Below are 12146 nucleotides of genomic sequence, written 5' to 3'. Positions count from 1 at the left end.
CGGTGTGAGCCGAGTCCCAGGTGCTGCTCCTGACCTCAGATCTGCTCAAGGAGGGCTGCCCACCTGCCGTCACCAGAGTGGACGCAGGAGTGCTGACTCCAGGGCGCGGTGTGTCTCTTATACTCATGCTGGTCCCGCTCCTCCCCTCGGCCAGCCTTGTCTGGGAACCGGGGGATAGGCAGGGAGCTATGGAGAAAGCAGAGCAGAGCACGCAGACCCAAACAGCTCTCCGACAGAGCCAGGGCAATCCCAGCTCATGGCCTTGATCGGGGCAGGTCAAACCCCACTCCTGGCTTTTTTTTTTTTTTTCTTTCGGTCGTGGGGCTTGAACTCTGGGCCTGGGCGCTGTCCCTCAGCTCTACCACTTGAGCCACAGCACCACTTCTGGTTTTCTGGTGGTTTACTGGAGATTAGAGTCTCACAGACTTTGCTGCCCAGGCTGGCTTTGAACCGCAATCTTCAGATCTCAGCCTCCTGAGTCGCTGGGATGCCAAGCGTGAGCTACCGGTGCCCGGCCCACTCATGGCTTCTTGAATGTAATTTTAACAGGGTCTGTGTAGTCCAGGGTGGCCTGGGAATCGGGAATCCCTCTGCCTCTGGCAGTGTCTGGAGTACAGCACATTAGAGAGCAGCGCCAGGCTGCTGGCGTGTGTGTGTGTGCAGTGTGCAGGATTCTTTCTGTATTCTGTAGTGCTGTTCACTATGGAACTAGAGCATTTCTTCTTGCCAGTCCTGGGGTTTGAACTCTGGGCCTGGGTGCTGTCCCTCAGCTCTTCAGCTCAAGGCTAGCACTCTACCACTGGAGCCACAGCGACACTTCTGGCTTTTTCTGTGTATGTGGTGCTGAGAAATCGAACCCAGGGCCTCATGCATGCAAGGCAAGCACTCTACCACTGAGCCACCTTCCTAGCTCCTAGAGCATTTTGTTTTGTGCAGTTATAGCTCCCTCCACTGGGATGAGACATTTTCTATTGTTGAGTTACCTATTCTTTTTGTTTATAGCGTCTTTTTTTTTTTTTTTGGGGTCCGGCCATGGGACCTGAACTTCTGGGCCTGGGCGCTGTCCCTCAGCTCTTCAGCTCAAGGCTAGCGCTCTACCACTTGAGCCACAGCACCACTCTCAGCTTTTTTATTTTTGCTCATGTGGTGCTGAGGAATCGAACCCAGGGCCTCAGGCATGCAAGGCAAGCGCTCTACCACTGAGCCACCTTCCCAGCCCCAATACCGTCTTCTTCTAAGCCCAAGGTTTGCAGGACTAAGTTATTTGATGGTGTCCTAGAGGTTTTGTGAATTCCGTTAGTGTTTTTCAGTGTCACCGTGAGGCTGCATCTCTGCTGTATCTATCTGCAGCCTCCAATGCACTTTCAGTTGCTCCTTTTCTTTTTTTGTCGGTCGTGAGGCTTGAACTCTGGGCCTGGGTACTGTCCCTGAGCTCTTCAGCTAAAGACTAAGCACTCTACCACTTGAGCTACAGTGCCACTTCTAGTTTTCCTGGTGGTTTATTGGAGATGAGTTTCATGGACTTTCCTGCCCGGGCTGGCTTTAAACTGAGATCCTTAGATCTCAGCCTCCTGAATAGCTAGGATTACAGGCGTGAGCCACAGGTGCATGGCTTTAGTTGCTCCTGTTCTATGATGTAGGCTTTCCAGAGGTTTGAATTTGGGCCACTGAGCTCTTCATTTCTGCAATTTCAATTCGATCTTCTTTCAGTAGTCCTATCTTTATTCCTATTTCCCATCCTGCACTGCCTTATTTCCTTTGCGTGTTTTGCATGTGTTTACCAGTTGAACTCAGGGCCTGTGCTGTCCCTGAGCTATCTTGCTGTAACTCAGGCTGGCCTTGGAACTTCTATGCTTTTCTACCTCTTCTGGTTCCCCCCCCCCCCCATGTTTGGGCAATCTTATGAAGCTTTATCTTGTAACGCACCAGTTTTCCGTCCAGCTTTCCCAAGTCCCTTGTTAAACCTATCCCGTGTTTAAATCTCAGCCCTTAGTTTTCCTTTGGGTTGTTTTGAGACAAGATCATGGTAAATATCCCAGGATGGCCTCAAATGTGAGCTTCTCCTGTCGCAGCTGGTCCCGGACACTGCAGCGGCTGCAGGTTTGCCCACCATACCCAGCCTGCCCCATCCTGCCTCGCTCTCACCTTAAGTGACTGGAAGTGACAAGGGTGCTGGGGACTGCTTGAAGGCTCTTGCAGTGGCCTGTGGCACAATGGGAAAGTGATATAACTGTGGGCATGGCTATGAGGAAAGTGCAGGCCCTGGTAGTCCTGGGGCTTGAAATCAGGGCCTGGATGCTGTCCAAGATTTTTTTTTTGTCGGTCATGTGGCTTGAACTCTGGGCCTGGGCGCTGTTCCTGTAGCTCTTCAGCTCAAGGCGAGCGCTCTACTGCTTGAGCCACAGCACCACTTCCCTGTCCAAGATTTTGACCACTTGAACCACAGCTCCACTTCCAGCTTTTAGTAGTTTCTTGGAGTCTCACACTTTCTTGTCTAGGCTGGCTTTGAACTCCAATCCTCAGAGCTCAACTGAGTAGCGAGGATTATAGGTATGAGCCACTGGTGCCCAGCTTTTTCATGCTTCCTTGGCCAAATGTCCTGTCTCACCCCAGGCCCAAAGCCACGAGGCCAGCTGAGCTCCCAACGCAGGCCAGGTTGACCCATGAAAACACCCACACCCTAAGTATGTCCTCACATTGACAGAAATCTGATCCACCACTGAAGGATGCATGGTTCGTGCAGCTGCGGGCTAGAACCATTCATGTGCAGATACAAAGTCCGGCCGTCACAGCCCAGCCATGGAGCCCAGCTGTCACAGCCCAGAGGTGGCAGAGCCTGGCCACCATGGTGCAGACCCCAGGTGCCACACTTCACTGTCTAGACTGTTCCCTTGGGGGCTCCAGGCTTTCCCACCACATCCCTGCCCTGCGCTGGGACAGATGATCTCCCCCTAGCAAGGCAGATGCGCTCAGAGGACAGGGCGGGAGGACTGTCCCAGCTGCAGTTGGACCTGACACTGGCGACATTTCTTACTAGGCCCTCACCCTGGGAATCCCCAAGGGGGAATCTGCCCATGAAAGGCACAGAGAATTTATCAGTTTTTTTCTTTCACCAATCAAAGGCTGGATGGCGAACTTTCCCAGAGCACGGGCAGCCTGGGCTCCATTCTAGCACTTGGGGGACAGGGAATGACAGACCCCAAAGAAAAACAAGGACTTAAAGACCAACAGTGTAAAGCATTTACAGAAAATCTGTCCACAAACTAGGTTGGAAAAGCACTGAGCGCCTCTTGCTTAAAGAGGATTTGGGGCCAGGCACTGGTGGCTCACACTTGTGACTGAAGCTACTAAGGAAGTTGAGGTTCAAAGCCGGGCTGGACAGAAAAGTCCTTTAGATTCTCATCTCCAACCACGCAGGCGCAGAGGCCCTGACGGAGGACGCTCTGCCCGGGCCTCGGTCTGGGCTCTGGGACCCTGGGCTCCCAGACAGGCCGGGCCGCGAGGCAGCGGCCGCCACCCAGCCCGCACCTGCTCCACACCGCGCAGAGATCCACGGAGGACGCGGGACACAGGGCGGGCCTGTTTATTTTGCGGCTCTGGGGCGGCCGCTAGAACTCCACCTTGCAGGCGGGGAAGGCCTCGTCCTGCATCGACACCATGCTGTTGCTGCCCAGCACCGTGACGCCCAGCGCCTGGTGCCGGACGTGCGTCTCCTCATACCACCGGTGCATGGTGGCGGAGTCGAAGGTGGGGATCAGGGTCACCTGTGGAGACAGCGGGCTGCGGTGGGCAGCGGCCCCGGCAGGGCCGGCAGGGCGGGGGCTCCCCCCTCCTCCGCCCCGGGCCCCGCCCCCTGCCCCGCCCCCAGCGCACCTGCAGGTCGCGGTCCCAGAGCTGCTTGCCGGCCAGCAGCGCGTCCAGCACGGCGCGCAGCCCCTCCTCGCGCCGCCGGTCCTGGCCGCTGATGACGTAGCAGAGCGCGCGCACGCGCAAGAAGAACTCCGCGTCTGCCTGGCACGCGCCCGCACCGCCCGGCAGGTAGGCCAGGTCCAGGTACACCGGGGTGGGCGCGGGCCGCGGGGCACCTGCGGGAGGGAGGCGCGGGTCAGACCCAGTGGGCCTGGGCCTGGCTGGGCCGTGGGGGGATCCCAATCCACCCCCCCCCAGGCTCGCTGCCACCCCTGGGACGTGGTCGTCAGGGGTGTGGCCAGTGGAGGGCGTGGCCGCCAGGGGTGTGGCTAGTGGAGGGCGTGGCCGCCAGGGGTGTGGCCAGTGGAGGGCGTGGTCAACGGAGGGCGTGGCGTCCCGTTCCTCCCCCACACACCCGTTCCAGCTGTCAGCGGGCTGTGGTCCCGCAGGAATCGGGCTGATGGAGGCTGGGCAGAACCGAGCGAGGACCCCAGCACCACCTCAGCCCCCGCCCAGCCCATCCGAGACCGATGACCCTGCCCACCTGCCGGCGGGGCCGGGCCGGGCGTGCACCGTCCTGCGCGCCCCGCACCGTGCGCGAACTCAGCTTGACCCCTGCCGGCCACCCCGGCGCGGGGCTGCACAGAGCACCGGCCCCGCTCCCTTCAGGAGCCCTGGCCACGCATGGGACCCCAGCCCCGAGCCGAAGGCCAGCCCAGGCAGGAAGTCCGCCAGGCCCGGACGGACCGATAGCCGGAGGCGGGCCGTGTCGCCTCGCGCCCACAGCCCACGAGGGAACCAACGCTGGCCCAGCCAGCCGGTAACGCCAGGCTCGAGGCCTGGCTCCAGTGCGAGCACCCTCGGCCGCAGAAGCAGAGGGCGCAGGGCCAGGACCTGCAGCCAAAGAACGCTCTAGAGCAGGGACGTCTAAGGCCACATGGAGACACACGAAGTATGCACAGACCTGCGTGTACTGGAGAGATGAACGTGTAGAGGTGGCCAGAAAGGGGGGGGGTGAGGGCAGGGGGGTGGGGGTGGAGGGGTGGGGGTCAGGGCAGAGGAGGGATGAAGGCGGAGGGAGGTTCAGCACACAGACTCCTCCAGCAGAGAAAAGCCCTGGAGGTGAGGTTCTTGAGGTCGAGCTCAGGGCCTGGACTCTCACCAAGCCTCCAGCTCAAGGCTGGTGCTGTGCACCTGAGACATGCCTCTGGTGGGCGTTTTTGCTGCTTAGAGAGGGAGCCCCAGGGCCTTTCTGCCCGAGCTAATCCTCCACTTCCTGCCTCCTAGGTATGGGCGCGCGAAGGTCCGGTTGGAGGCTCGGCTCCAGAGCCGGGCCTGGCAGTTGGCACCTGCATCCCAGCGCCCGGTACACCCGGGAGGGAGGGGCTCAGGGCGGGCGCAGGCCGCGCCAGCGTGCGTCCCCCTGAAGAACACCCAGAGCCCGGGGCTGTGGACTTGGCTCCCGTTGGGAGCTCACTCGCCCAGCCCGCCCGTACTCACCCGCCGGGCCCCTGGAGGCTGTCTTCGGGGCGGAGGGCTTCCTGCTCAGGGGCGCGCGCGCAGCTCTGTCGCCAGGCTCGCCGCGAGCGCTGGGCGGCCGGCTGGCGCGGTCGGCCCCGGTGGGCGCCTTGGCTCTGGGGCCGGCGGAGGGGGTGGCCCTGGGAGCGGCGGGGGCGGTGGAGGGCCGCGCCTGGCCCCGGCGGGCGCGGGGCTGCGCGGGCTGCGCGGGGTCAGCCATGCAGGTGCCCGCGGGGCCGGCCAGCGGCAGTGGCACGCGCGGCGGCTCCGGCGGCGGGTCGCGGCCCAGGCCTGCGCAGCCGCGGGTGTCGTCGTCCGAGTCGGGCCCGGGCGCGGCGGGCGGCGGGTCGGAGTCGGACAGCGTGGGCAGCGACTCGCTGACCGAGGTGGGCGGCGTCTCCCCGGGGCCCGCGCGCTCCTGGGAGCGGCTGCTGCCATCCGAGCTGCCCGGGGAGGCGGGCGCGGCGGCTGGCGCGGCCCTGCGGTGCTCGAACTCGCAGGGCGACACCAGGCACAGGTCCACATCGTGCGGAGACGCAGAGCGGCGGGCGCGGGGCCGCAGCGTGAGGCCCGGGCCCGCGTCACCCGGCGGCAGCGCCTGTTCGAAAGAGGCGGACAGGGACTCGTCCACCTCGGTGGAGTGCGGGGAGCCCACCTCGGCGGGCAGCGAGGGCGTGGTGCCCGTGGGCGAGGCGTCCCCGCCGCGCAGGGGGCTCAGGGACAGGCGGCCGCCGGGCGGCGAGCGCGGGCGCTCGGGGCCGGGGGCCGGGACTCGCTCCGGGGTCGGCGCCTCTGCGCAGCCCTCGGGGCCGGAGTGCGGCGGCGGCGGGGTCGAGGTGGGGGAGGCACTGCGGGCGCCGGGCAGCCCGGGCTCCTGGTGCGCCGGGCCTGGGGGGCTGAGGGGCCCGTTCTGCACAGGCCGGGGCGGGGGCGCGCCTGACGCCCGGAGGGGTCTGGGGGCCGCGGCCGCCCTCTTGGGGCCGGGCGGGCCGGCGGGGGCGCGGGGCTGGCTGCGGGGCGTGCTCGGCCTGGGGTCCTTCTTCGCCTCCCGGAGCAGCCTGGCATCCTTCTCGGTCCGGCGGGGGGCCTCGGCCCGGGCGGGCTCCTTCCGCGGGGGCGCGGGGCGCTCAGGGCCTGGCCTGGCGGGTGCGGGGCCCGCAGGGCGCAGCTTGTCGCGCGAGCCCAGGCTCTCCCTGCTGTCGGCCCGCGCCGGGGCCTCCAGGTCCCGCGGCGTGACCACCGGCTCCCGCAGGAAGGCCAGGTGCTGCAGGCCCAGCAGGCCGTCCAGGAGGCGAGCGGGCGGCGTGCGGCCTGGGAACAGCACCCGCACCACCTTCTCGGTGGGGCCGGCGGGGAGCCACACGAGCAGGGCGCACACGGAGCCCGCGCCGTCCGCGTCGCCCGCCTCGGGCGGGTGCAGCACGTACAGGTCCAGGCGGCCCACGCCCATCTTGCGGAAGAGCACGGTGGGCTTGGCGGGCTGTGGCCCGCGGCGCAGCGGCAGCGGCGCAATGCCCAGCTGGGCCAGCAGCCCGAGCGCCAGCGCCGCCTCGTCCTGGCCGCGCTTCAGCCGCGACGCCGCCTCCCGGGCGTTGAGGAAGACGACGCCCAGCGCGGGCGACACCAGGCGGCGCAGCCGGTCCCGCCAGGCGGCCCCCGGCTCCCCGGGCTCCGCGGGCTCCCCGGGCTCGGCGCCCGCCGCCTCCCCGCGCTCCGCCACCTTGCGCCGCAGCAGGCTGTTGAGCCCCGGGAGGCTGTCGGCACCCGCGTGCGTCACCAGCACGGCGTCCACTCGGTCCAGGTGCCTCACCAGCTTCCAGAAGCTGGACTTGGGGTTCGAGCCGCCGTTGACCAGCACGGTGAAGCCGTTGACGGCGAAGAAGGCGGCGTCCCCAAGCCCCCCAGGGAAGACATAGCAGCAGGGCGCCGTGAGCCGCAGGAAGCCCCCGAAGGACGGGGGCTCCAGCAGGTCGAAGGGGGACGGCGGCTCCAGGGACTCGGCCAGGTACTCCAGGAACTCGCGCAGGCCCTCGGATGCCGGCAGCCGCGCCGGCGGGTTCAGCCGGAGCCGCAGGCCCGGCAGCTCCGGTGCCAGCTGTGCCCAGTCCCCGAAGGTGGGGCAGGTAATGGTGAGGGAGGGCGCGCCTGAGGTCGTGGGGGAGGCCGCCAGGGCATCCAGGACCTGCAGATCGGCGAGTGGGCAGCACCCTGACCAGACCTGGCCATGAAGTCCTTGGACAAGCCACTGCCGAGGTTCCCACCTCCTCCTCTGTCCCCCAGTGCCCCAGGACCCTGGGCTTGGGGCTCACCTCCCTCCACCCCTGTGAGCTCCCACAGGGGACAAGGCCGGTGCCTCCACCGCTGCCCACACCCAGACCCAGTGACGTCGGAAGGACCTGCCTCCCATCCCGCTGCCAGACATGAGGTACCAGGACTCACTGGAGGAGGGCAGCAAGACACCAGCTTACCTCTCTGTCCCCCAGGACCTGGAGAAAGTGATGGGGGGAAAAGCCCCCCGTCTGAAGCAGCAGGTCCCCGGTGTCCTCCAGGCAGGGTCCGGCCAGCACCAGCAGCTTGTGAGGAGCCGGGTCCAGCAGGAGGTTCCGGAGCTGGGGACAGCAGAGTCCTCTGCTACAAGGCGCCAGCCCACCATCCCGTGACGCCCCCTGCACCCCGCCAGCAGGGCGGCCCTGGGCTCCCTGCAGGGCCCCGTGCCTTGGCAGAGTCTTTCTCCTCCTACCTGTCCTGCTCCAACACCTCCTTCTCCGGGAAGCCCTCTTGATGGTTTCGGGCCTCCCAAGTCCTCTTTTTTCTGGAGCCCAGCCCTCCCATCACAGGTCTCACCCGAGAGCTCCACCCCACCGGAAAGAAACTTCACTGTTTAGGTTCTCCTCGGTCTCATAGGCACTTTCCATTCTCCTGCCTCCATCCTTCCAGTGCTGGGTTAAAGGGGTCACTCTACAGAGGTCATCACACTACAACGCCTCACTCCAAAGAAAGCATCTCTGACCTATGGAATCCATGTGTAAAGAAGGGTTCTACAGGCCAGAAGCCAGTGGCTAATGCCTAGCTACTCAGGAGATTGAGATACGAAGATCACAGTTCAAAGCCAGACCAGGCCAGAATGTCCATGAGACTCTTACCTCCCATGAACCACCAGAAAATCAGAAATGGTTGCTGTAGCTCAAAACGGTAGAGCACATGAGCAAAAAACCTCAGGGACAGTGTCAGGCCCTGAACTCAAGCCTGACTGACAAATAAGGGTCTCTATTAGGGTGTCCCGGGGCTCTGTCCTGTACACCCATCAGATGCGAAATTCAGAGAAAAGAGCACAAGCTAGGAGACCTGCTATAGTGGCCCAGGTAAGTCAGACTCTGAGGAAGGGAACTCAAGATAGCATCACAGGGTCTGGCCAGCCTCCCACTAAGCAAGACACCGACCCCCTCCCTCCCAGACCACCCCACTGAGATGGTGGGGGCCATGGGCCCAGGTCCTGGGCTTCTGGGGGGCTTCCTACCTCATCGCACAAGGACCGGTCCGACGGGTTTAGGAGGACCAGGGTCTCCAAAGTCTCTCCACGGTGGTGCAGGCTCCGCTGGCCTGTGGGTGACCGGGCCAAGCCACCGCTCAGGGTCACGCTGTCTTCTGTGTGACCCTTGGGTACCACACCCCCAGGAAACCCACCCAGGGGTCACTGGGCACCAGGTGTAGCGGGTGGGGGTGAGAACTGGAAACCCGAACGACCTGTAGGCCTCACTCAGAAGCGCCAGTAAGCAGAGGCTGGGCCTGATCTGCAGCAGGAGCCCTGAGGGGGCCACTGTCACCTCCATCCTACAGACAAGGAACCCGAGTCCGAGAAGGGCCGACGGCACTCAAGGGTGGACAGCCGGGAGGGCGTGTGCTAGCCGTGTGGGGCCGCCCGCCTGGGAAGGGCCTGTAGGGAAGCCTGGACTGGGGGGAAGGGGCCGAGGGTGTGGCCTGACCCCGGAGGTGCTGACACGAGGGCGTGGCCAGTGTGCGGTGGTGGGCGTTCAAGGGGAGGGCAACTACAGGGGCGTGGCCTGCGATGGGGTGTCCTCGCGGGGGCGGGGCTACGTGTGAGTGGCACAGTCCAGCCAGGTGGGGCGAGGCACAGGCTGGGGGCGGGGCGGAGCCCGGGGCTGGGGGGGGCGGAGTGCAGGCTGGGGGCGGGGCGGGGCGCAGGCTGGGGGCGGGGCGGGGCGCAGGCTGGGGGCGGGGCGGGGCGCAGGCTGGGGGCGGGGCGGAGCCCGGGGCTGGGGGGGGCGGAGCGCAGGCCCTGGGCGGGGCGCAGGCCCGGGGCGGGGCGGGGCGGGAAAGGCCGGCTAGCCAGCGCGGCGGCACCGGCCCGGCTGTCAGTGGGGAAACCGAGGGCGGGGCGGGCGGCCGCAGGTCACTCGGACCGGATTTCCAGGTCTTCCCTTCCCTCAGGAAGCCACAGCCCTGCTTCGACCAGAGACCCGACACTTCCTTCCCCGGGGCGGCAGTGACTCAGCCCGCTGTACCCGCGGGAGTGCGGCCTAGCCGCGCCGGGCCACCTCCGGCGGGGCCCTCCCCCCGCAACCCGCCTGCGGGGCCCGGCAGGCTTCCAGCCGCAGCCGCCCCGCCCGGCCCTTCCCCGGCTCGGCTCCTCCACACCGCGGGAGAAGAGCGCGGGCCCCGCCGGGCTGGCGCCCCGCACGGAGTGGGGCGCCGCGGGTGGGCCCGGCGCGGGGCGCACCTTTCACGAGGCTGGAGAAGGTGGCCGAGTGTCGGGACACGAAGACCTTGAGCTGCTCGTCCAGGCTGCAGACGCCGGGCTCCACGTCCCAGGAGCGAACACCTGGGCGGGAGAGGCCGCGGGGCTTCAGCCCGGTGCCCAGCGCGGGGCCCCGGGGGCCTGGAGACGCCGCGCCGGCCCGCCCCGCCGTGCCAAGGAGCAGGTGGGCCGGCAGGTGCCGTGACTCACGGGCTGCCAGGCCCCGGGGCGCCCAATTAGCGGCGGCGCGTGCGGCGGGGGCGGCCGGCGGCGGACTGCGCCTCCCCGCGGCCCCGGCCCCCGGCCCCGACCCCGGGCCCCGACCCCGGCCCGCCCCCCGCCCCCCGCCCCCGCGCCCGGCCCCGCGCCCCGACCCCGCGCTCTGCCCCCGACCCCGCGCCCGGCCCCGGCCCCGACCCCGGGCCCCGACCCCGGCCCGCCCCCCGCCCCCGCGCCCGGCCCCGCGCCCCGACCCCGCGCCCCGGCCCCCGACCCCCGACCCCGCGCCCGGCCCCCGACCCCGCGCCCGGCCCCGGCCCCGCGCCCGGCCCCCGACCCCGCGCCCGGCCCCGGCCCCGCGCCCGACCCCCGACCCCGCGCCCGGCCCCGGCCCCGCGCCCGACCCCCGACCCCGCGCCCGGCCCCCGACCCCGCGCCCGGCCCCCGACCCCGCGCCCGGCCCCCGACCCCGCGCCCGGCCCCCGGCCCCGCGCCCGGCCCCCGGCCCCCGACCCCGCGCCCGGCCCCGCGCCCGGCCCCCGACCCCGCGCCCGGCCCCGCGCCCGGCCCCCGGCCCCGGCCGACCTCGCTCCAGCTCCTCCAGCACGTAGGCCAGCGGCCCCCGGCCCCCGCACTCGCCGCCCACCACCAGCAGCAGCGAGCTCGGCGCCTCCGCCGCCGCCATCTTCGCGCCGCCCGGACGCCCGGCGCCACCCGCCGGCCCCGCCCCTTAAGGGGCCGCACCGGAAGCGCGGGGACCCTCCCGGAAGCCCCCTCCCTGCGGCCCTTCCCCCCCACGCCACTCCCCACCCATCTGTCCGCGCGTCCGTCCCTTCATCAATCCACCCCTGCATCACCCATGACCTGCGGGTTGGAACCGGGTTCCTGCCAGCCCAGGGACCCTTGGATGCTCCCAGCTTCCCCAGGCAGGGCAGCTTGGGCATTGAGGGATGTGTAGGAGTTTGCCAGGCATGAGGCGCCCCTTTCAGCCCTAAAGTTTTAAGGTCTTTTTCTGGTGGAGACGGGGTAGAGTGAGGACCTCCTGCACAGCAGGCCCCAACCCCTCCGGGCCGGGTGTGGGCACTCCGCACCTGCATGTGCCAGTGCAGCTCACGACCCCTTGAGCACTGTGGGGGCCATTTCACATGGGCTGGGGAGACCGGAAGGAGCCGTGGGTCTGGGCAATGTCCCCGCCCCGCCCCGGGCCGGGCAGGTGGGGATACGGAGACCTGTGCCTGCCCAGGCGGCCTCCCCTGGCTGGGGGAGGGGAGCATCTCCCCAGACCCCAAGAAGCGTCCAGAGTCGGGGCCTGTGCCCCTCCCCGCCCCGCCTCAGGTCACCAGAGCCCAGAGAGGACACGATGGGGCCCAGCCTGCCGCGCTCGTCTCCGACCTTCTCCCACTCAGTGCGGGTCTGTGGGCAAGCCCTGCCCTCCACCCCCCCACGCCCCGTTTTGTTTTCGTTGTTTGTCGATTGTGGGACTTGAACTCAGAGCCCAGGCCCTGTCCTGGACTCTTTTGCTGTAAGGCTAGTGCTCTACCACTTTGAGGCACTTTCCAGCTTTGAGTGGTTAATGGGAGAGGAGTCTCACCGGGACTTATCTGCCTGGGCTGGCTTCGAACTGCGATCCTCAGATGTCAGCCTCCTGAGTAGCTGGCATGACAGGCGTGAGCCACCGGCACTTGGTCCTTCTGTGTTCTTTTTTTTTTTTGTCGGTCGTGGGGCTTGAACTCTGGGCCTGGGC

General features: G+C 67.2%; 1 protein-coding gene across 1 annotated transcript; it reads right to left on the bottom strand.

Moving 5' to 3' along the window:
* Nucleotides 1-3226: 3226 nt before the first annotated feature.
* Map1s (microtubule associated protein 1S) lies at nt 3227-11105 on the bottom strand. The gene is made up of 7 exons (XM_042671298.1): nt 10988-11105; nt 10166-10267; nt 8945-9027; nt 7896-8036; nt 5410-7609; nt 3874-4085; nt 3227-3764 (listed from the first exon to the last, which is right to left on the bottom strand). Exons 1-7 carry the CDS (start codon nt 11085-11087, stop codon nt 3609-3611), a joined length of 2994 nt encoding a protein of 997 aa, XP_042527232.1. The 5' UTR covers nt 11088-11105; the 3' UTR covers nt 3227-3608.
* Nucleotides 11106-12146: the final 1041 nt, after the last annotated feature.

Source organism: Dipodomys spectabilis, unplaced genomic scaffold (assembly GCF_019054845.1).
Source record: "Dipodomys spectabilis isolate Male_0828 unplaced genomic scaffold, ASM1905484v1 ptg000609l, whole genome shotgun sequence".
NCBI lineage: Eukaryota > Metazoa > Chordata > Mammalia > Rodentia > Heteromyidae > Dipodomys > Dipodomys spectabilis.
This window is presented reverse-complemented; position numbering and strand designations above follow the sequence as displayed.